The sequence below is a fragment of the Phoxinus phoxinus genome (assembly GCF_949152265.1).
Source record: "Phoxinus phoxinus genome assembly, chromosome: 5".
Taxonomy (NCBI): domain Eukaryota; kingdom Metazoa; phylum Chordata; class Actinopteri; order Cypriniformes; family Leuciscidae; genus Phoxinus; species Phoxinus phoxinus.
Window position 1 is genome coordinate 32,617,654 of NC_136880.1, and position 25,956 is coordinate 32,643,609.

The 25,956-nt window shown below is 37.4% G+C and overlaps 1 protein-coding gene across 2 annotated transcripts in view; it reads right to left on the reverse strand.

The window, feature by feature from the left end:
- The window catches only part of insra (insulin receptor a), a 65,282-nt gene extending 50,970 nt beyond the window's left edge, over nt 1-14,312 (reverse strand). The window contains exons 1-3 of one of the 2 annotated variants that reach the window (XM_079614123.1): nt 13,873-14,312; nt 13,137-13,614; nt 5,583-6,131 (exon numbers count right to left, since the gene is read on the reverse strand). In XM_079614123.1, coding sequence (XP_079470249.1) covers nt 5,583-6,131; nt 13,137-13,212 — 625 coding nt within the window. In that variant the 5' untranslated portion in view covers nt 13,213-13,614; nt 13,873-14,312. Of the gene's footprint in view, nt 1-5,582; nt 6,132-13,136 lie in introns of both variants that reach the window. The other variant, XM_079614122.1, reaches the window with a different exon arrangement.
- Nucleotides 14,313-25,956: the final 11,644 nt, after the last annotated feature.

Consider the following 25,956-nt stretch of genomic DNA (forward strand, 5'->3'; position numbering starts at 1 on the left):
TCGGATATGAGTTGCTACACAAAGCTCATTATTTCAATAATAAAATAAGAAACATACTGTACTAGCTAATCAAATATGAGCCAATTCTCAAAGCCAAATGCAATCTGTCATTGGGGATGTGGACGTTAAGCCACAAACTTAAACATTAACTACATGTAGTGTTTTTATTCTCTCAGTCAAACTAATGTTTCTCCATCCCAGCTGTGTTTCTAATCCCCTCTGAGGACAGATAACGAAGATCATTTTAAAATGTGTGTAAAATATTCAGTGCCTGGGGAAGCCCAGCATATTCAGCACTGGCTGACAGCCTGAACAGAAGCCTCTGCGCTCCCCTAACAGATCTAATACAAAACATGGACTTTACACTGACAGCGAACTTCACAGGTTTGAAGAACAGGCTGAAACTGTTCTCAGATCTCCAATGCTCTCCCCCCATTTGCACTGTACACAATTACACAAGCATCTTTAATAAAACATTCAGGTACATCGTCGTCCTTTACCTAATGTGCTTTCGCACTAGAGGAATGTTTTCATAGTTCTAGAATTATTGGCACCCTCCATTTTTAAAAAGCTGTGCAAACACTGTTTACATATACTTACTCTATGAACATGGGAAACCAGCGAAAGATGGACCATACAGAAAGCTAATGTTCGCTGTAACATTTACCTGTCGTCTTTGTCCTGTGATCTTTTCTCAGCCTCGATTATATGTAGCACTGCAAGTTGTCATAGTAGATTTTGTAGTTGTTGAATGCCACGCTTAAATAGCGTCAGTCGGCTTACGTCAATGGTGGTTAAAGGAACCAGGAAAATGGCCCTAGGGGAAAATGTAGTTTTCGGGGGGACTGCCCTGGTTGCTACTTCCAATAATGGAGTTCCTATAACCCGGTGCGAAAGCCCCTTATTATTAGCCTATTTAATGCCTCAGTTCCCTACAAGGTGAACACAATGATACACAATGATGCTTGGTTATTCAGTTTAGTGTGATTGTGATTGGTTGGTATAAGTGAGCATTCGACATTCATTAAAAAACGGCCTCATCTGTCTTCAGACTTTATTAATTCCTCAACAGCGATAGACTTAAATCTATTTTTCTGTTTCCAACAGCCAACATTGAGCAAAGCTGCTCAGGAAAAAAACAGTGCCAACACTTCCAAAAGTATTCCAAATATGAAACAAAACCACTTTTGTACGGCTGCCAACAAAACCGCGGAAATCTGCAAAAGAGACTTTGGCAGCACATCCCCATCCAGTTACCACAGTCTCTTTTTTTCTCACTATCTCTTTCTCTCCTTCTCCTCTTTTAGAGGCAGCTGTGCAAGAGGCCTGCTGATCTGGCTGTCCCCAGTAACTTTCCTCTTTCTCTGGATCAGACACAAGAAAGGGTGAGTGGCTGCAGTCGACCACTCGGCGCTAATCACCTACAGACAGAATTAAGCAATGCAATTCTGCAACTCCCTCCACGTGGATCAGGATTGAGGGCGAGGGACACGCTTGAATCCCTGTTGAAATCCAGCAGCTGGACAGTCGTGTGTGAGACAAAGGCTCTTAATGTGATTTAAAATTATATACAGTATAGAGGTATAGGAGACAGAGGGACCTCTGCAAATGATTAAGAATGGGAGAGAGAGACAGTATGTGTGAGGTCCTCCATGTAGAGGGATTAACGAGCAGGGAAAATTTACCTTACTAACCGTTTAATCCCACAGGGATTAACACTTTAATATTGTCAAACCGATACATTGTGTAGAAGCCCTCATGAAGCTTTGGATAAAACACTAAGAAATTTGCAAGTAGAAATAAAATACAGAAATAACATTTTATGAAATAAACAATGAATTAAACCTCTTAAAGTAAGTAATTACTCAAACCACTTTCGGAGTGACAGAAACTCAAAATGCTTTCGCATCCCGAAGCAACTGCAAAAAATTATCCTCAACAGCCAATCAACAACTGAGTAGTAATGGGCGATATAAACGATATATGCGATATAAACGATACAAAATTGGCCTACGATAGAGATTTTAATTATATTGCACTATCGCGATAATGCATGTTGATGACGCAATCTACCCGCAAAATTTTGAGCCGCGAACTGCAACCGGGTGAACCGCATCATATTCGTCGTCATCTTGAGTAAACTTGGCTGCCAGCAAAACGGAGGCGCTGGTGAAAAAGATCGGTGCAACATCCATTATTTGGACTTGGTTCGGATTTAAGCCGCCGGGCGAGCAGCAGCAAACTATACAGACTATACAGAGTGACGGTAACACACACGACTAATCTGTTCTACCACCTCAAACCGAAACATGTGACTGAATACCAGCACGTATTCACAAAATAGTGGTGTAAACACAACATCTCTGTGTGTGCCCGATTTTAAGATTCATTGTTGTGTTGCTTTTCAACTGAGAAGACATCAGTTTTTCTGCTCTTTGCATCTTTTGTGTCCTTTAAAAAAATAGCCCAACTAAAACTACATTTGATTTGGAGTGCCTTCTGCACTGTTCTGCACTTTTTACCGTCTATGGCATGGCACTACTGTAAAAAAAAACTTATAATTTAAGCATTTTCTTTAGTTGATGTATACAGGTGAAACTCGAAAAATTAGAATATCATGCAAGGTGAAACTAATATATTATATAGACTCATTACATGCAAAGTGAGATATTACAAGGCTTTATTTGTTATAATTTTGATGATTATGGCTTACAGCTTATGAAAACCTTTTCACAGTATTCTAATTTTGAATTTGGGGTTTTATAAGCTGCTAGCCATAATATAAACATTAGGGCTACTTAGTCTCTCCAGCTAGTGTACTTGAATTTCATTTATCTGCAACATTATGTTGTATAATTACAGTTTTGCACAATAAATGTTTTCAAAACTACATACACGGTTCCTTTCTTTCTTTAAAAAAAATACATTTAGCAGTTGTGTGGCTTTCCTTAGGGTCTGTGTAACCTGTTCTGAAATGGTTTTATTATCATTTATATATTGTGATATATATCGTTATCGCAAGAGGCTGCAATGTATATCGCAATATGGATTTTAGGCCATATCGCCCATCCCTACAACTGAGCTATATATATATATATATATATAAATTGATTAATGTATTTGCCATTTTTAACTTTAATGTGAAAGGCTTCCTGTGTCTGTTTGATACTAGAAACTGGTATTTGTCACTATATTATTTTAATTTATTATCATATTGATAAATACACTGCCTAGTTTGTAGCACAAATAGTTTTACCGTTTACTGCACTTTAATATTCTTCAAGTTATTTACCTATAGCCGCTAATGAATCGTAAGTCTCGCATATTCACAGAAGACAGCTTACTTCTGCATAAGATGAATAAATTCCATAACAGGCTAATAATGCTTGATTAAAAATGATAAACACTGTGTCTGTATTTTAATGTAAAAATGTCTTAAATATATTTGAGAGCACCAGTGTCTTTCTATTTCTTTTTTATGCAGCAACGTACTGATATAGTAAGTGATGTATGCAGCTATGAATCTAAAGGCTCTCCTCTCAACACAATCTGATCACAAGTGGTCACAAGAGACATATCTGTGATGCCAATGCCAAGAGTAAACAGTCTCTCTCGGCCAACCACCTGTGATCGGATCAACCATGACTGATGTCAGTGGCCCAGTTTTATCTGGTATTATGTCGCTAAGGCACTGAAAACATGGTGCTTTTTTCCCCCAAGAGTATTTTAGGTTAACATTTATACGTAAAAGATTTGTATAATGTAATTGCCGATGTCTTAAGGCACTGCTACAACAGCTCTTGAGGTCAAGTGGCAGAAAAGAAAACCTCTCATAAAGCTGCACAATATATACTCGCATTACACATTCTGCTATTTTCTGGCAAAATCACACACAAAAAACGTTACGGATTCACTACCTTCATAATCCAATCCATTATAGACGGAGAAGACAATTCCTGTGGTACACACAACAAACTCTATGAGGTCTGTGCAACATACACAAATCAAAGCTGTTTGAAAACAACATTAATCTTCCAGTATCTCTTTGCTCTTTAGTGCTCTGTGGTTTTACAAGTTGCTGCAGACTCAAAGCAATATTGGACCCCTAACCACAAGTCGTTCACCACTAACCAAGCAGCAGGCCAGGACTGATTCTATCATTAGATAATACTTTTTTTAAGCTGTGCTTTTGGCCAAAAAACTCCATCCCCAACTGTCCAACTGCAACTACAGCAGACATGAGTCAAAGCAGCCCGAACAAGGATTTTATCAAAGTACTTAAAGGGATAATTCACTTTAAAATTAAAATTCTGTCATCATTTACTCACCCTCAAGTTGTTTCAAACCTGTATTGATTTATTTCTTCTGCTGAACACAAAGAAAGATATTTTGAAGAATGTCAGTAACCAAACAGTAGTCTGTACCCATTGACTTCCATAGTAGGAAAAAAAAATACTGGAAGTCAATGGGTACAGACTACTATTTGGTTACTGACATTCTTCAAAATATCTTTCTTTGTGTTCAGCAGAAGAAATAAATTAATACAGGTTTGAAACAACTTGAGGGTGAGTAAATGATGACAGAATTTTAATTTTAAAGTGAACTATCCCTTTAACAAGGACTTCAGCCAATCCTTCCTCCTTTATTAATCACCTCCAGGCAGTCTGTCCCTCAACTCCACTAAACAGATAAAGCAGAGTTACGAAAATGAGCTGTCTGTTATTGAAAAGTTGAATGGTTTTAGCATGTTGCTATGTGGTTTAAATGATTGGTAAGTCAGAATAGCCCACCTCTATGAATCTATTTTTGGCCAGAAAACGAATTGCTCACACCTGCCTAAGCAAACGCAGCGAGAGAGGAACGGCTATTCTTAAAAAAACAAAAAAACAGGATCATGCCTTCAGACACACATGACACCATATACCTGGTCCAAAGAACAGTTACACGATGATGTGTCCCATGTGTTGCGTAATTGTGCAAGCTCAAGGGCTTTGCCCCAATATGCAAAGTTCTTCCGTATGTTCAAACTCACATTCTTCAAATCGAATGGATAACCCAAACTGTTGCAGACAGCCTCATCTCAGTGTAGATTATAATGTGCGACTGGCCACTCCGACTGATCCTGTCAGGTTAACAACACAAACAGCTACACAAAGCACCACCCACACCCCGAACTACTGCACAAACAGGGCAGTTGCGTCATAATCTGGAACATGGTTCATGCTTTGACACAGAAACTTGGCTTACTTAACTGCAGCTGATCACCTGACTTGTTGCTTCCAGCATGGTTGGTGTTGGCCGTCACTATTGCTGAAAGTAACCAGCAAAAGTACTGCCAGCGCAGTCTGTCACACACACGAGCCTGACAACTTTCCGCTCACTTCTCAAAACATCTCAAGACTCTATGGTAATCTAAATATTTTCACCCTTATGTGCCAGTGAAAATGAAGATTTGAAACGATTATCTGCTAATAAGGGGGAGGACAAAACGGGTAAGATTCTTCTTGAGGGTGTAAATATATTCTGGGTGATGGTCTGAAAGTGCAAAAATAAAATAAAAAGAAGTACTTAAGTTTACATACTTCTCTGGCAATGCTTCTGGTTCCAGCAGCGCTCGCTGAAGTCCCCGTTGATGGTGGTGAGGGGGCAGGTGGTTTTGCCCAGAACCATGCCGGGGCAGACGTCTCCGCACTCACGATCATTCTTATTGGACACGATGTAGTTGTCCTCCACAGAGTCAAGGATCATGGACCAGTCGAGGGTGGAGAGGTAGCAGAGGTCAGGGTTCTTCTCCACGCGCACGGCACCACGGGTGATATTCATCAGACTGTGAAGGCCGATCTCCTTCACCTGCAGCATCTCGAACAGCACGAGTGCATAGTTGAAGAAGAGATTATTGCCTCGCACCACCGTGAGGTTGGGAAACAGGTCGCTGAGGCTCTCCAGGCCATAGACACGGAACAGGAGCAGGTAGTCCGTCACTACTGTCAGCTTAGGGTAACTCAGGCCACGGAAATCCTCCGGTTTAGTCGTGAACATAAGCAGGATCTTTAAGTGGCCTTCTATCACGGTGCAGTTCTCCAACACCCGTAGGTTGGTCACGTTATTTCTGATGTCTTTACTTGGGCAGACTGCAATGACAAAAAGGACAGCGCAATGTTAATTGGTTCAGTGAAAATCTACAGCATCAGTAAATCTACAATCTACAGATGATGACCTTCAATTTAACGGGATTTTTACTGTAACAATCAAAAACTAACAAGGAATGCAAAAATGTATTATATAGAAACCAATAAAGGAGATCATACAGAACCATAAAAATGATTAGAACTACATGAAGTTTTCTGTCACACTGTTCAATTTTCCCTTTGAGCTGATACCTTCCATATGACATTACATGGTTAATGAAGATAATAAAAGCTCTTCCTGCAGCTTTTCACATTCCAGTGCTGCTTTACTAGTGCATGAGCTGTACAGATGGAGAGATGCTTTTCAGGTGAATGAAAAATGGCAGTTTAAGATCCATTTATCATCCTTCTGCGTACCCCCTCTTTTCCACTTAGACTGCAGTCACACCTTTTCCATTACAATATCTGCCCCCTTAAATTTATTTAATTTTATATTTATTTACCTTATAAAATAAATAATGTTTTAAATAAAAAATGTTCAATAGAGAAATATGCAATGATGGTAAAAAACGAAACAATATTTAACTAAAACCACCAGTAGGTGGTGGTAAGAAATGTATTCGCTCAGTAATGAAGCAAGTGGCTGTATTAATGAATGGGTCATTGAATCATTGACTCTCACCATTCGTTCAAAGCCGCAGATTCGTTCACAAACACTGCGGTGTGTTGCAGTTCCGCTGTGGCTTTTGTTGGAACTATTATTTCATTGCAAAATTGAGCAAACAATACTATGTTTAAAATGTACATCACTTATTATGACCCTTTTGTTTGTTGAACTGTTGTATGAAATCAATGTCATATTTGCAGTCATGTGGATATTTGGGAAAAATGTTATTCTTGCTCATATAATATTATCAACTTTAAAAACAAGAACTCACACAGGGTATGTTTTTGTATCGAACAGAGTTTGAGATTTGAAATGGATCTACATGCACAGTCTGTGCTGTGACTATATTTGTTCTTTATGCTAATAAATGCTAAATTCCCACTTTTACAAGGGTACATTAAGAACGGCAGAAATGTAGTACAACTTGCTAAAGCAGCATACTCTGCACACAACCTATCATCACTTCTTGTGTGGAAGCAGTCAGTTTTGACTGCAAAGGATGAGGCACTTTGATTGAATGTCAAGTATTTCACCTTTTAGGCAATTTTCCCTGTTAGAAATACATGCTTGGTTTTAATGTTATTTTAAGATGGGGTAGAATGAAACGAACGGCAAAACTCAGCATTTTGTTCACAAACCCATCTCACGTACCCCAGTTTGGGAACCACTGGTTTAAGGTTTTAAACAAAACCCATTGATTAATTGATAGAGTGATTGATCAATCAATAGATACTAATAATTGTATCAAGTGGTCAGATTAAAAAAGACTCAAGTTTCTTCAAAAGACTATGAGTTTCTTTAAAAGACTCAAACAAAACAAAAAACGATGCAAAAATTAACAGACAACAAATAACACAACTGCACAGTTAAATAGAGGTTACAACAGCATGAACACATAAGTTCCACTTCCTAGACTGTTACATAACTAATTAGAGACTATTGTTTCCTGTTAGTGCCCTGGTCCCCTTTAAATGAAAAATGGCCCCACTGCTCAGGACTTTAAAGATTCCACAATGGTTTACACGAATTACACGCATACATGAACTCTGATGTGCGGTCAGCCTAGGCATAACTGAGACCTTTCAAACACTGGGCAGTCAAAGCATGAGGCATTGGAAAGGTCAAAAATACCTTGCGCTGGCTACTTGTTTACACTAGTTATAACAGTGGCCCCACCGCAGGGATTCATGAATATGGCAGTCCGGAAGTTTTGGAGCACGAGGAAGCTGAAATGCGTAGTATAACCCTACTGACATGTGTCCTCTCTTTCTCTATCACACACACACATAATGTGCAATACCTCTACACTAAAACTTATTTTTAGCACCACACTCCTAATACACTATGTACAAATGGGGTGCCTGGAACTTGAAAAGAGTAGCGTTGAAGCACATGAAAGGAAGGGCAGAAGAGTTGAGCGAGACGTGTCCTGGTTAACTGGGTGTAGTCATTAATTTTATGCAGTGAATCCCTGAATGACGCTATAGCTAAACTTAAACACTGAACATCAAATGGTGAGTAATGCAAGTAACAAGCATGCATTCATTTAAGAGATGGATGCTTCAGTTTAACTGAATTTTTTTATGTGGAAAACAAAATTGCTGGGTTGTTTCACCCCAACTTTGGGTCAAATATGGACAAACCCAGCCATTGGGTTAAATATTTAATTTACATTTTTAACCCAACGTTTGGGTTTTGTCCGTATTTGACCCAAAATTGGGTTAAACCAACCCAGTATTTTTTAGAGTATGATAGATAAAATTTTAAAAGCTTTTAAAAAGTGTTAAATAAATAAAACAATGAACAACACCTAAAATAACATAAGTAAAAGCCGTTTTCATTTTAGAAACACATAGATCGTAACTTTTAACAAGTTTAAAGCTCAATTTAAAGTAAAATTTAGGTTTAAAATAAGTTTTGACAAGAACAAAAATTGAATGTTTAAAGAAGAAAAGGCACTTAAATGAGGTAGTGATTTATGTCAATGTTCAAACGGAAAAAGCTCTGCTTTGTTACAGACCTGAAAAGTATATTCAGACCTGACATATTGATTGAAATCTGCATTCAATCTGCATAAGTGTGTTTGCCTTAGCAGGCACCATTAAGAGGTCAAAATAAATCAAATGATTTATAATGCAAATGTTCTTGAATGAAAACGTATTAAATGCGGCAAAAGGCCAAACCACACAAAGTAGGCTATTCACTTTACTCTGAAACAAGACAAACAATGGCAAACATTTCAACCAGGACACAGGAAGGAACTGTATGACCATATAAAAGCAGAAGTCTTAAAATTAGGCGTGTCTCCACACCTCTTGTCCCACTTCCTCTTTGAGGTTTCACTGGTTTTTATTCTTGGGTTTAACCCAATAAACCGAATTGTAATTGAACAATTTGGCTTTTTAAGGAAGTAACTTACACATTAATGTACATTTTATCTCAAAGCATTACAAATTATATCAAACAACTTCATAACAGTCATGGAGACGCTTTGTGCATCAGGCCAGATTTCCTTTATATTTTAAAGCATATTATAGCATATTTAGGCAATATTCATGTATAAGTTGGGGGCATAAAAGTGACACCATTGACGCTACCACCCCCCTGCTCAGAAAATACTGCAACAAAGGTTACAGAAAATAAATTTAGCACACAGAATTATATTGGGCAACCAATAACAGCGAGAGGAGAAGAGAGTCTAGACATGGGATGATTTAAAGATGCACCTGCACACCAGCAGCTGTGGTGTCCTCAAACTGGGTGAGAAGAACAACATTACTGGGAGAGTTCACACCGCAAAAAACTGTGTAAGTCTCTGCCCATGCACTTAAAACACGGAGAAAAGAGGGGTCTAAACAGTTGTTGCCCAAGAATTTGCATGAGCAGAATAAGTTCCGATTTGAGTCTGCAACTTTCTGAATCTATTTTAAAACGTGTGAGACAAGCTGCACGTGAAATTACAATTGCTCGAAGGTTGGGAATTACCGGTACATTAGATTTGATATATGAGACATTTTGCATTACAAATGACCCATAAATGTGCTTTTAAAAAAAAAGGATTAATGAGCCTTAATTCATAAAAGCCCTGAATTCAAACAAGATTTAATGGGTGACGCACAAGGCTTGTTACAAATATCCGTAAACCACTTACAATGATATAGCAAAAAACTGCATTACTAAGTAACCTCCTTGTGAGACAATAAAACCACCTGAACAGCCATGACGGACTTCAAAACAGACTGAATGAGGTGATCACAAGGGGAATAATAGAAACTGAATGTGTACGCAATCAGGAAACACTGAGAACACATGGAGTGAGGTGGCTATAGGGTGCAGCAAATACATCTGAAATGATTTCTCATAGCTGAAGTGGTCATGTCAGCCAGGAATTCACAAGGCTGGCTGAACATAGCAATTACAAAATTACATGACCTGTTTTTGGATATTAGTAATGTAACCAGGCAGGTGATTGAGTCAAACGGTTTCGAATTCTAGTCTGTAGAGGTATAAATTATGTTGTCATATGCTTTCCGTGTCTGTAAAGACAAGACTGACAGAAGAATTTTAAGAGTGACAGCTGTACTATTAGTTTGCTCAAATAAAAACTTACAAACAGACTGACTGACTAGCAGGAATACAGATAGTAAAATAAGACTACAGTACAGGAAAGAGCATTCCTTTTAGATTGAAATTATGCATTAAAAAAATGCAAAATGCACAAAAAGGATTTGTTGTTAATATTATATAATCAAATCGGGGACTCAAAATCTAATTTAAACCTGGAAATAAACAAAGTATTTTTTTTTCAACTGAGAAAAATGATGACACTAAATAAATAATTTAAATTTTGCATTATTTGAAGTCAATTTTCAAATATAGAAAGGAAATATTAAAAAAGGTCAGATGTTCTTGTTTCCATTTAAGTACAAGATGCTCTTTGGATCATTCTCAAATCAAGCTGTGAAACATCAAAACATGATCATCAGCTTTTATTTGGGGAATTCACGCAGTTTGTGTGCTGCTGCTGTCATTACAGCAAAAGGACAAACCAAATTCATTCAAAGACATTCTTGTTAATAACATTTTTTACTCGCAGATTAGCTATAATTTGAAATGGGGGGAAAAAACATTAAATCGCAAAAATGATCAAATAGATTTTTACCCCACTGTATGCAAGTCAGATGTTTAACTTTGCATTAATAATTGTTCCAAAACGAGCCGGGCTCTGAGCAGATTTCCAGTCTGACAGGGTTGAACTGAGGCCCCAAAATAGTTTCACTCTTCCCTACAGTGGTTCACTACAAGCCTGAGAGGAACAAGAAGGGGGCAAACAATTACACAACTTGTTTATGTTCAATCTGCTCTTAAAATCCCGCACAAACTGGTTTCATGATATTACTCAATCCTTTTATTTTCAGTTTTAATAAAAAGATAGCATCCACCCTCAGGTGTTAACTTACCTACTACTAAAAACAATGTTGTGGCAAAAACACAATGACGCAACGCACTATAAACGTGTTTCTTTAACATTACCTGGGAATGAGCCAGGCATGCAGATCTTACCGATTTTATTGACGATCAGCCAAGCAACATTTTAAATAAACAGGAATTAATATCAGTACTAAAAGAAATATATTCTGAGAGAGGCCTACAGTGTAATAAGGATTAAAGGGCTGATTAAAGCCACATCAGATTATTACAGACAGAAAGGGACCAGCACTCTGTTCGTTCGTAACTTTCCATGCAGTGTTTTGTTATAGCTTTTCAAACTTCTGTAGACCTTAACCTAAAACCTAGCATAGCTTTTACACGTCGTACTGCTCTGACATACAGTAGTCTAACCGTCCGACACATGGAACAGAGTCCCAAAATGGAAACTGGCAGAACTTTGAATGCATAAATTTCATCCAAACCAAGGCTATATTTAGAAATCCGCAGCACAACAAGATAAGAAAAAATGTGCTTAGGGTTTAATACTGCTCACAAATCAACAAATAAAGCCTGAAATTGTCTTAAAGTCTCATTATAATGAAATGCAACTGAGTATTTCATTTGGTTTCACCCAACAACAACAAAAAGAAAAACATGATGCCAAAAATACTACTGTAATGTTTAATTTTCCCCAAAAAATATGTTAAAACTCATTTGTTGGGTGAACTGAAGATAAGCCAATGTTTTGTTAGGAGCTGAACACAGCCAAGTGTGTCAAAAGCATGCTTATATTTATTTAGCTGTTACATGAAGTCTTCCAAGAGCACTAAAAAAGAAAACAACAAGTGGTACCTAATTACACAACAATTTAGATCACTAATGTACTGCCTCATTAAAAAACAATTACCAGTATGTTTATGGCATGTGTTTAGGAATATATTCTAAGTTGGATGTTTTATAGTTAATACAAAAGTTAACGTACATATTAACTATATTAAGCATTTAATAAGTATTAAACCATTTACTATACATTGAGATATCTCTGTACAAATAGTAATAATCAGCATACAGATAAACTTCATTCATCTATTATTCTGCATTAAAAAACATTTTATATTGATGTAACGGGTCTTAAAACTGCACTGCCTTGAGTTGATCAAGGCATAAAATAAGTGATAAATGAAGACTTATTGATCAGATGTTCCGCATTGACTGCCTCAATGTTTACAGAACATTTCTGACTAGATTGCTAATAAAATTTGTGCCCTGGTGATATCAATCTACAGTAGTTTTATTGTGCTGAAAGCAAACATTTTAAAGGGAATCTGAGAGCTCTAGTATTACTTTTCTGCCAAAGAAATGCACTTTCCAAACTCATAATAAAGATCGGATCACAGTCAGGTTTCATGATTTATTTGAACAATAAATAAAAAAGACGGGGCTATAGGTCTCGACTTATCTGATTAGGATTTAAAATCCTCTTGCAACTCTGTCAACGCTGCAAATGGCTGCATGAAACAGAGGCCTGGCTGAACTTGAAAAACATTTCCGAGCCTTACTAGCAGTTCGAGCTACGAATAGATCAATGCTGTCCTCAAACGATCGATAATCTGGCTTTAGGTTCAAGGCACACACTCTGTATAATCGACCGTGTCATTAAAGCCAGTCTGAAATTATTAATCGAAATCAAAACGGTGCAATATTTGATTTACTCGTCCCTTGCCCTGCAATGTCCTTCTGTCTGGCTCTGCTTTACCAAATGTGTCACAGTGGTCAAGCACTACGATCCACTTTTCCCTTTCAGAGTGGTCGATAACGTTTGTAGAATAACATTTAAACAGACATGACTCCTAGAAAATTAAATGCGTGCTCGTGTGAAAGACAAAACAAAGCCGTTAAGTTACACTTACTTTCTCCATTTGTTTGATGACAGTGGCAAACAGTGTAGACAGACGCAACCAAAACAATCAAAGTCCGCAGCCGCATTTTGACCCCAGGGAAGCCGGAAATCTATACGAAAATCCCCTCCGAGTTGTCTTCGTATGGGTACTAATCTGTTTTAATAGTCCGGTGTTGTTTTGGAAGATAAAAATTAAAAAGAAAAGAAAAAAAAGACCTCTGTCACCCCCCTCAGAAAAAAAATGGGCGGAGAGGAAAGTTCAACGTGTTCAATCCGCTCGCGCTGCTGCTCCGCGCGCGCACTGACGGATGCTGATATGAAGGCTCGAGCGCTAAGCTAATGACAGCGCGTGCGGCGACTTTCATACAGTGTAAAACAATCCACACGAATAAAGCATGCGGGCGGCATCATCTACGATGAGCATCCGAATCATTTCCGATCGATTGCATATATTTGTCCAGCACTTGCGCAGATTGCTCCAACCGAGTCTGGAGGAAAAAAAAGAAGGACAAAACACTGTTAAAGCACGGGGAGGAATGGCTGCGCACAGAGCGCAGGCCAAAATAATCAATTGAGCATCTGCACGAGATACTTTTTTGTTGCTATGTTTCGATTTATTTTTTTAAAAGGAAACACCATGTAGTTATAATAAACGCTTTACAGACTCATAAGTTGCAGATAGTGCTCTCGCGAAATGTTCAAGATTTCCAGGGTTCGTAATGGGCGGATTTCAGTATGTAGCCTACTTTTTCAAAGTCCCTGCTGACAGCGAGCTTTCGCCGTAGTGCGTTTACGGGTCATCAGACTACACGCAGTAGTTTCTCCGCACAACTCCTCATTATAGCCAGTAAACTGACAGCCTAGTAAATCGTAGCAGTTCTGGGGGCGTCTGCAAAAACACTGCAGAACGCGGAGGTTTCCGCGACACTTCCAAGCACAAATGTTCCACACATGCAGTCTTTCTACGTCGCTTTGCTGGCGAGCGCCTCACAGATCAATATAACGAAGTGAAGCTGGTTCCGCAGAGGTCACTGAGTATTTAAACACTCTCGCGGAGAAAAAGAGGAGAATAAAAATGCAAGAACAAATGTGTGTTTTTATTTAGTCCACACGCTGGTTGTAGCTAGTGCATTGACTTATCCCCTCGCTCGAGGATCCCCTTTCCTGTCTTTGCGCCAGTAAACAAGACTTGCCAAAGAGGCAGATAGAGCACAGGGGAAATGCGGACTGGAACGACGGACTGAGCTTAACAGCGCGCGCTCTAAACATTAGAGTGCACTTTGCAAATAATAATAAAAAAACGTATCTTCTAGAGAATGCATCGACATGAAATGATATGCACAGCATAGAACATTTTTATACTAAATATGTACATATGCATGTATAATACATTCACATATTTAGCTACTTTAAATGTAAGTTAAATCTACAACCTCTCCATGAAGGCTACTGTGTAATTTAAAGCTGCAGTCCGGCACTTTTTTGTGTTTAAAAATATAAAAAAAGACATTTTTGAAAAAAAAACTTAACCAGCCAGTGTTCAAAACGATCTGCTTGCCTTACCTCGATTCAAAACGGTAAGCTTGTAATAATGATTTTAATTCCAGTGGTACTGGTGGATTTCCGCGGGAATTTCGAGCATGTCTTTGCGTCATTACATCACTTCTGTACACATAGAGAAGGAGTCCCCGGCTAGTCGGCTATATAGCGTGTGTGGATGATGGTGGAGATTTAGCTTAGCACTTGGTATGGCGGATCCCGAAAGTTTAAAGCGACAATCACCAGTTGTAAAACCCAAAAGACTTCGGACTTCACAGTGGCTACAGAAAAGAAGAGACTGCAACCGAGCCCAAGCTAAAACAAGGATAAACATCGACAGGGCTTTTGAAAGGTGGCGTGAACTCCGTGTTTTGAAGGGGTGCAGAATGTATGTGAATAAAATTTGATTATATTACAGTTTTAAATAAGCATTTGATTACACATACGTGTGTGTTTTTTATTTAAAAGAGAAACAGTTATAAAGGAACATTAATTTGTTGGTATGACAATTAGAATTTATACTGCACATAAATGAAAACTGCTCTACAGGTAGCCCTAATACACATTAAATGTAGTCACGCAATAATGATGTAACTTAGTTAACATTAATAATTTGAGAACAAAATATATTTTTCACGTTTTGACGTGATATTATAAGCAATCGTTAGATTTAAGCATGATATAGCTGCTTCCCCCACCCCCCGAATTTGGTCAGAACAAAAGTGAATGTTACTTACTTGTTCAGATGACATTTACCGATGAAAATTCTAATGTTGGTTATACTTTTTCAAAAAGTATACTCTGACATTGCTGAAGACAGTACAGTATCCACAGCGACGCGGCAGCGACATGTTCTCCTCAATACATTGTGTTCATCCGCGCTGTTTCATGCCGATTTACTACCCACGCACAGTTAATAATTCCGCGAATAACTGCAATTGCAGATTTCAAACAGAGATGGCGACAAAGAGGAAAAACGACGGACTGCAGCTTTAATGTTAAGTACAAAGAGTACTGAACTCAATCAACATGATTGATTGAATTTAGTGATCGTGGATGCTCTGCAGTCTCTTTACTCTAACATAATAAAATAATTTCAGCTCAGATCAATATCATGTCCATTTATTTGGTAAGCAAGATAATGTACAACCAGCCGGGCATTATCACAAAAAAAAACTAGGTGTCTTGATTACCCTGTCAGGGTTTATTTTGTGATAATGGAAAATACTCTTAAAGGATAGTTCACCCAAAAATGTTGTCATACCGGTAATTTACACTCATGTTGTTTCAAACCGGTGTAAGTTTATTTCTTCTGTTGAACACAAAACAAGATATTTTAGATAATGTTGGTAATCAAACAGTTCACGACACCCATTGACTTCCATAGTAAAAACACTAAGGAAGTCAATGGGTGCCGTCAACTGTCTGGTTACCAAAATTCTTTAAAATATCTTCTCTTGAGTAAATTATGACAAATTTTTCATTTTTGGGTGAACTATCCCTTTAAGTGTTTTAGACCGTATACTGTAAAGACTGGCTTGCACTTTCAGCCTCACACTTTCCGCATTGCTATCTAATTATGTTGACAACAGCCATTTTAGGAAAACTTGAATACTAAGAGAATACTCATATCATTATGCATTAGGCTAATAACGCCGGATTTTGTCGAATATGGTGAAAAAAAGATGATGGTGTTAAGATGCTGACATTTGCCAGCCACTCAGTTTGATCCATGGTCTCATCTTTCTTAGGCAAAGTCAAATGGCTTCGGAAAATTGTTAGTTTCGTGTTATTTGAGCTTTCTGGAAATAAAACATTATTTGACGCTCATTGAGGAGGTAGCAGTACAACTGTATTAGCTTAACCATGTTGTCCAAGACCTATAGGAAAAATATTTGGGAGAAAAAAAGGAAAATCTAGGTTTGGGTGTAGTTCAGTTGAACTTGTGAGCCTCTAAGATGGAAGGAGATCACCGTAGGAAAACAGTGTACACTATGTCAATAAACATGCACATCCTGGCCATCAATAAGAACTGTGTTGGTAAGAAACAGGACTGTGTTGTACAAGATGTACAAAATGTTATTTGCTGCCACACATTCTGCTCGTTTAGGAATATTCAGGTAAGTAGAGTAGTTAACCAATCTGTGGCATTTCAATTAAAGTCTCCCCTTTTCTGAAATCAAAATTCAGAATTCCTGTTTTTTATGGAATATTGCAGTATTTATTATAAATAATTTATTCGTGCACATCTTTTTTTTTTTATTCATGTGCCCTCATATAGTTTAATCATAATTAACTTCCCCTCCCTCTTGCAGCGACATCTCTTCTCTTCTCCAATGACGTGTTTTTCGGTTTAAAAAAAATCTTGTTCGAGAAGCTGTTTCACTGCAGATATACGTCACAATAGAGTAGAAAAGTTTATTGCAACTTCCGTTTCATGCCGACTCTTAAAAAAACAGTGAGGTACTTACAGTGGAAGTGAATGGGGTCTGTAAACAATAAAATACTCAGTTTCAAACATACAAAAGACATAAACAATCGTCACTTTAACATAGTTTTAGTGTGAAAAATAGTTAACCTTTCCTGAGTTAAATACAATTTTACAACTTTGTTGGCATTATAATGCCATAAACTATACAATTCCTGTAATAATGACGAGAACAATTTTACAGCTAATAATACACTCATTTTAGCAGAAGAATAATTGTAAATGTTTTTATAAAATTATAAACTTTGCTTTTAAGTCCTCCAAAAAGTGGCCCCATTTACTTCCATTCTAAGTGCCTTGCTGTAACCTTATTTTTGCTTTTTTAAAGGGGTCCTCGGATGCTTTCCACAAGTTGGTATGATTCTTTAGGGTCTTTGTGTAAATTTTGTAACATACTTTGGTTAAAATTCCTCAATGGTTGTGTAAAACAACACCCTTTTTACCTCCTCAAAAACCCGTTTCGGTGCATGTTTCTTTAAATGATAATGAGCAACTGCTCACCCCACCCCTCTCATCCATGGACCATGGGGCAGTTAATGGAGTTTCATCTGTTAATCGAACAGTCCCAGAAGTGAAAAGAAAATGGTTCGACATGAAGCTCGACTGCAAAAAACAAATTAGTTCACTTCGAAAAAAATATAGCCCAGCCCTATTGAAAGCAATTCATTATTTAATTATAATGAATTATTTGTGTTCCGTTTGCAGATGCTATCACTGGCTCTCATAATAAAAGTAAAAAGAAAAACCGTATGTAATTACTATATATAATATTTTTTCAAAATGCTGTGTAAATATGTACCCGATTAAGGTGAATTAAAATGCAGCCTTATTAATGAGCAAAACGTTCGGATGTTAAACGCACTATTTACGCGTGGCTGGGAGCAGGTGGAGATTTCTTTCGTACCAACTAACATTTGGAAAATACGATTATTTTAATGAATCCGAAAATTTACGCCAGAACCACTTTACACACGATTTACACAAAAATTAGTTCTGCTCGTGTTTCATGAATGAGACCCAAGATACGTAAAGTTCTGCCATGGCAACCTGGTCGGCAGAAAGTATTTGCTGTAAAAATACAGACCGGAAGACAAAAGAAAAGACAACGAGTGCAGCGCTATAAAGGGGCGGGGCTACTTAAGGTCTTATAAATGGCTGAGGGAGGAAATATGCTAATACGGGACAATCCGTTAGTGGTCGTGGGCGGAGCATGAGTAATATGACATCATATTGCTCCGAAAATGCAAATGGCTTGATTATTGAGAGTGTTTGGGCTTTTTGAGGATTAAAAAAAAGGAGTGAATGGATTAACTTAATTGTATGGTGGTTGTGTCCACACACTGCAAAGACACAATTATATGCAAATATAAAAGTGAATTTTGCATCCGATGACCCCTTTAAGAGAAAACGAGGCACAGGATAAAATTATTAACTTAACTTAAACTAACTTTAACACATCCATTTCCCTAGAACACAGAAAATCAATCAATAATCCTTGGGGCCATGTGAATTCATATTACATTTGAATCTGCTATTTCACTAATTTAATCATGTTCTGGCATTGAAGAGTGACTTGTTTCCATCTCTGTGAGTACACAGCCAAAGGCCATGTCCTAAAACAAATTGCACAAAGCGTATTCTGACTGATGTCTTCCCTTCCTGATGAACATGCGAGAGGAGGAGGCACAATAACATCCCCAATCCCTCTTGCCCTACAACCTGTTTACATCCTCTGTTCTAAGAACCGACACCATTATGTGTGGGAACACCACGTTAAACCCTTCCAAATGTCAGGTACACCGAGAGAAAACAACTGTCTTTGTAACCACTTGAATGTTAGGTACACAGAGAGAAAACAACTGTCTTCGTAACCACTCGAAATGAAAAAAAGACAACAATGCCTTTGCAATGTAAAATACATAAAAGCTTTTAGAAGTTTGTAATGCAATCTTAAAAATAAAGGTTCTATATTGGCATCGATGGTTCCATGAAGAACCTTTAACATTAATGGAATCTTTAGGTTCTTTATAGAAAAAGGTTCTTTAGATTCATAAAAATGTTCAAAGAAAAACATGGTTCTCTGAGGAACCCAAAATGGTTATTTTGTTGCAGCATTTGAAATTTTATTTCAAAAGGGGGAAATATAATGGACAGAAATCCAAATTATTCATCTGATGCGGCCAACATAAAAAAAAAAGTAAAAAAAAAAGTCTTAGTTAAAGCATTATAACATGAACCAAGCCAACCCGCTAGGTGAATCATAAAATTACAAAGGCACAACTGTACTTACAACCTAAGTACAGTTGCGGAAAAAACTAATCCCATGAAGCATTGCGAACAGCATAATCAAATAAAAAATGGAGAAATATAAAACCATGCATTTAAAAATGTTGATTAAACACATAGGCCTATGTAAAATATATATTTTAAGTTTATTTTAAGCATATATATTGAAATATTTTGCCATTACGTCATTCGCAGTGCTTCATGGGAGTGGGCTAAAGAGATCTTTTGGAGCATTTACTTGTTTTGACCATGCTAAGCATATGTAGAGGCCTCATTCGCGCACCCGCCATCTTGCAACGGCCAGCGTGTCGTCACTCACAGTAAGAATCAATGATGCCATGACATCGTGGAGCTTCTGGTTGTGAAACCGTCGAGATGGGATAACACAGGTGAGAATGTGTTGGTTTGTGTTTTTATTAACTCAATATTACATGTTTTTACTTTGGTACTTTTAATATTTTTACTTTTACTATGGTAACTTTTTAATGTCGTGTCAGCTGTCTGATTTGTCTTGTATTGTGTTAGTTTAGCAAAATCATCTGCTGAAGTCTATCCTTTTTCTTATTCATACATCTAGTAGCAAATGCTCAGTCAACTTCCTCTTGAATGCTCACGGACTGCTCCAATATGGCGGACAATGAGGCATCTATGTATGTGTAAATATATATGGTTTCAACTGTACTTTTGTCTGTTGACTGTACAACATTAATGTCGTTTTTCCAACACGAATTCCACTGCTAAACGTGATTATTTTAAAACTATGTTGAAATAATGCATGCTAATGGCTTCAAAAGAAGCTAATTTTATCGTGGCTCACAGTAGGTCTGTTTTTAAAGGTTTATATGTTATTGTTAAAAATCAATTTCCCTATGGAGAAAATGAGTTTTTACTTCTGGAACCCGACCGTTGCACTCTATCACAGAAGTCCTGATGATGTGTAGAATCTGATGTATAGCTAGAGATTCTAAAATGCTGGAACAACTTAAATGGGATCAACATCTGCTGACCACTCATATGATTTTCATTATCTCAGATTATTTGCAGGAAACTACTGAATTCTGTGGTAAAAATAAATAAATAAATAAATAAATAATGCACCAGAGCCAATATGGATGTGATTGCCATGGTCCAATAAGGACTGTCGGTTGTTGGCAGGTCTGTGCTACTTGCCATCAGAATAGCCGGAGTTAATTTAATACCTTCATTTCCTGTCAAATTACTTTTCCGGTTTTACAAACATTCATATTAGGAACAAATAAGCATGAATGGGAAGGAGTAAATTGCTACAGCTCACTAACCGCTTCAGTACAAATGTCTCCATGACAACATGCTTTTAAATTTCAAGATTGTGTTTTGTGTTCTTACCCAGGGATTGGTGGATTGGCCAGTAAAAAATAACACTTTTACAAAACATGACACTTTTGAAGATGGGCTAAAAATGAACACAAAATAGGACAGGATGTTTTTTGCTCTTGTCACATACACAGGATATGTCCTATTAATTGCTTTACATTTGCTGCCCTTCCCTGTTGTTTTGGATTAAAAGAAGAACATGAAGTATTTTTAAGATTCGAGTGAATGATTTTTCTTTTCTTTTTTTATTGAAATGTTTCTGGGAACTTCTCAAGTCTGACATCAGATCTTTCTGGGCTTTTTTTTTTTTATAGGTCTCTTGTCCAAAATAAGTTTTTCTTTAGCAGAAATTGTCAAATGTAGTAAAAAAAAAAAATAGTCGCAGGTAATTTAAACGTCCATATGAATATATTTATTTAGCAGGGATCGATTTTGGTTGTGTTCATATACACTACCGTGGAAATGTTTCGGGTCAGATTTTTAAAAAAAATAAATTAATATATTTTTATTCAGCAAGGATGCCAGTGACCTTTAAAGATTTTTATTTTATTTTAAATGAATGCTGTTATTATATTTTCTATTAATCAAAAACACCTGGGGAAATAACTGTATTAATATATCCACAAAAATATTTAGCCTATAACGAATTTCAACATTGATGATAATAACAAGAAACCAAATGAGCACCAAAGCAGCAGAATTTCTAAATGATTTCTGAAGGATCATATGACACTGAAGAATAAGAATAAATATATTTTTTAAATATATTAAAACAGTTATTTAAAATTGTACTAATATTTCATAATATTACAGTTTTATTTTTGATAATAATCAAAATAAATGCAGCTTTGGCTTCATTCAAAAACAATATTATTATACATGGAATAATTCTAATTGTCCAGGTTAATTTAGTTTGAAGTAATGGTTTTGTATAGTTTTTTTAGTCTAATACATTTTAAATATAGGCTACATTTATACATTATAAATAAACACATGTTCATCTACATTTGTTTACCTCTATCTACATACATGGCATACATGCCGTGCTAAGTGATTTCATATGATGTGTGAAACATTTAGCTTAAATTCAGTTCAGATAAGTTGCCCTTTACAAACCTCTAACCTTTAACCTTTTTAAACTAAATGTATTGCTGCTATCTCCTGGAAGCACTCAATGAAAAAATGTGTTGACATCCCATGTTGACTCTACACCTTCCATCATTCGATTACAGAAACAGAGAAACCTCAGGAGGAAATGGGCCAGCTATAAGTTGGTAAAAAGGACAACACATAAATATCAGCAGCCAGCACCCATCACCTATGTCAAAAATGTTTGCTGTTCCAGAGATGTAGCCATTCAGGTGAATTTAATCATTTCTTTGTGTACTGAGCAGGCTAACTGATAAAATGAACTCATTCAATGCAGTTCAATCCACTTGCGTGCACATATCCCAACACATCACGCTGGTATTCACAACAATGACCTGACAGCGCGGTCCCATGCGCTCTGACTTCTTTTGTTAAGCAGAATACACACCCGCTGAGGGTTAATACTCACTTCTGTACTTAGTTATACCAAAGGGAAAAGACAGAAATCTATACATATCTGCTTATAGAACTGGAAAGGAAACAGAACAGGAGGTGAAGGCAGTCAGGCAGGCTCCCATTCCTGTCAGGAATGAATTTCAACAAAGATTCACCCCAAAGGTTCCACTGTGGAATGCTATCTAATGTAAATATATATATGCCTGATATATTATCAGTTGTGCGTCTTTACCCTTCCTATGTTTCTCATTCGGAGACACTCCAGTTGACAGTAGCCTGCTTCTGAAAACAGAATGTATCCTGTTTCTGACCCCGTCCCTGTTTCACTGACCCTTCAGCACTCTAATAGGTCTAATAGGATTACATGTGCCAGGGATATGAAAAACAGTCCTGAGCAACTATATCATCTGTGTACTGTACAACCCTTAGACACCATGTCATTTCTGTACTGTGACAGTGAATGCAGAGACAATTCATTAAGCTTGCAGATATAAGAAATTATGACTATGCATTGTAGAAAAAGTGTTGTTTTAGTATCACTGAGATACTTTTTTTGTTTTTATAGGTTCTATTTTTCGTTTTTACTAATTTTATTTCATTTATTTTAGCGAAAATATCAAATGTTGCCTTGGCAAAATGAAATAAAATTAGTTTTTTGAAATTGTTATTTCTAATGTTTATTTTAAAGTCCCCCTGGTGAAAATCAAGCTTTTACTGTTTTTTTTTTATGTCTATGTGGTGTTTTTAATATACTTCGTTTAAGAAAAACCACGAGCAAATAAGTCAACATCATTGCTGAGTATTTTCTCCTTAAAGGGTAAACCCTAAAACAACTTTTTTTTAGTAAGATCTGTAAGACTGGGGCTTTATTAAAGCGGCACCAGAGGCGGCACTCGGTAACTCTAGCCACCGCTTTGCTGATTTTCTCAACGAGCTCCCCCCCTACAGCTGCGGTGCGTATATTTTTCACATCACTGTTGTAAAGTCACTTGCTAACTAACTAACTAACTCTTTTATTTCATCCCTTAAACTTATAAATAACAAAAAAAGTGCAAAATTTTTGATGCATTATGATGATTTATTCAAAGATATGATTTAACATTATTATTGTTATGCTTTTCTTTTCTTTTTTTGTGTATGAATATTTACATAATTTGATGTATGCAAATCCAGGATATTCATGTTTTCTGTAGTGTATCATTGTTTGTTCATTGTTAATGATACATCCTTGCTTAACATCCCTGAGCTTGTTGTTATGTATAAGTTTGCAATAAAAAATAATAAAAAATAAAATAAAATAAAAAAAGTCACTTGCGGCGCGCCGGCGCACTCCTCCCCCTTTCTACCGCTGCTCATGTGCTTTTGTTATGGTCGGAGCCGGTGTGGTGAACAAATGAGTCCCAGACGCACCAACTTTATCGTGTGGAGCATGTCTACCGAGGTGGGTAATACATCATACACAGTATCATTTAACATTGACATGTACATTTTGTATTCCGTAAAGCAGTTAGTGTTTCTCGCTTCTCACCCGTTTATATACTGTCTATGCTTCTCAAGAGACTTCCTATTTTCAACTTACCGGGACGTTAGTCCCAATGTTGCAAGGCTGGTTTTCCGCCTGGGAACCATAGCTGGGAACGCTGGGGGGAGCGCAGAGAGACGGGTCACCCTTTAAAGGGGTGGTTTTTAACTTTAGTAGTGTGTAATGTTGCTGTTAGAGCATAAACAACATTTGCAAAGTTACAACGCTCAAAGTTCAAAGGGAGATATTTTCTTTTAAAGAAATAGCTTTTGAAGGACTGGTCGGGACTACACGACATTCCTCCCGGGTTAGTGACATTACGAACCCTAAAATGTACATAAACACCGTCCCCAGGAACGCGATTAATAGATTATCATGACAGAATAAAATATGCTAATCAATCAATGACTTGAAGACAACTAACCTTACACAAGCTACATAAATTCATCAACTTACCATTCAGAAATTTTGTCTACATGTTGTCACTTCCTTTTTAGTGTCTCCATCTTTGTCTGACTCCGGTTTGAACATAAAATGCTAAAAGTTTTTTTTAATTTGCAGGGCATATGTCTGAGGTAATCGAAGCTGCTAAGAACAAGCTGTTGAAGCTCCGCCCTCTGTGCCGGAAGCAGCAGCTCATTTGCATTTAAAGGGACACACAAAAACGGCCGTTTTTGCTCGCCCTCAAAAAGTGACAATTTTAACATGCTATATAAAAATATCTGTGGGGCATTTTGAGCTAAAACTTCACATACACACTCTGGGGACATCAAAGATTTATTTTACATCTTGTGAAAAAGGGCCACCCCTTTAAAACCGTAAATCTGGTGTCAGTCTCAAAATCGTTGTTTGAAATCGTTGTGTTTCTCACATCACAAACTTCCTTGTAACCAATCACGTCAAGGTGTGATCGTCAACGAGTGGATCTCTGAGCTGGGCTGCGTTCCAGTCCACTAGGCACGCACTTGCAAACTTCTCTAAGCACTTCCCCTCGGAGGAATCCCTGCCGCCATTTTGAAGTGCTTTCATGAAGTGGAGGGAAGTTTATATGGACAGACCCTCGCTCCCTCGATTTTGACCATAGACAGTATATAAACGATTTTGACCGAGGGAGCGAGTCTACTTCATATGTAGCCAAGGCTGCGTTCCAGTCCAAAATTGTCATGCCCTTCACTCGCTAACTTCCCTCTGTCTCGTTTACTCGGTGTCATTGGTTACGTTGCACGAGTGCCCACTACTGGCGGAAACTGCAATGGGCTGAATTGAAATGAATGTCCTAAGCCCTTGATCACTTGAATCAGCGATGGAGTTGATTTTTTTTCCCCTTTAAAAATTTGTTTACTGCAGCATCCAAATGTATAGGTGTGTTTGGGTTGTTTTAAATAAAATAATATATGCGGTGACGTCACAATCGTGTTGCATTGTGGTATATGGAGCTGCCTGAAGTGATTTCTGTCAAAATCGAGGGAACGAGGGTATGTCCATATAAACTTCCCTCGTCCACTTCAGGAAGTGGAACGCACTTCAAAATGGTGGCAGGGATTCCGGATTCCCCCGAGCCTCAGGGGAAGTGCTTAGGGAAGTTTGCAAGTGCATATCTAAGTGAACTGGAACACAGCCTTAGTGTGAGTGAGTGAGTGAGTGGAGGCGGGGATAATTTATATGAGTCAAGGAAAAAACACTTAAATATATAATTTTGATAATCAAAGATGAGTTTTAAGGGGGGAAATGATTGACTACAGGGGGACTTGTTAACAAAAAATTTAACTAGCCCTGATATGCAGATGTTACTTTCTAATCTCTCTTAAATTAACTTTTGTTGGTGCAATCTCATTTATTGAGGTTGAAGTCAAATTAAACAACACTTTTGTTTTGACTGAAGCGCTAAATAAGTGCAAGAAGAGTCTATGGCATGTGGTAGCCTAGCTCTGGTGTTATGTTGTGAAACTCTGACTCAGCTCTTTAAACTGTTTGTGTTTCTCACTTCTCATGTGTGATTCCACCTCCTTGTTATGAACATGTCTGTATGCTGCAGTTGGTGTAATCATTACACAAACACAAACTACTGCCTTTTCAAAGTCCAAAAACTAAATACGA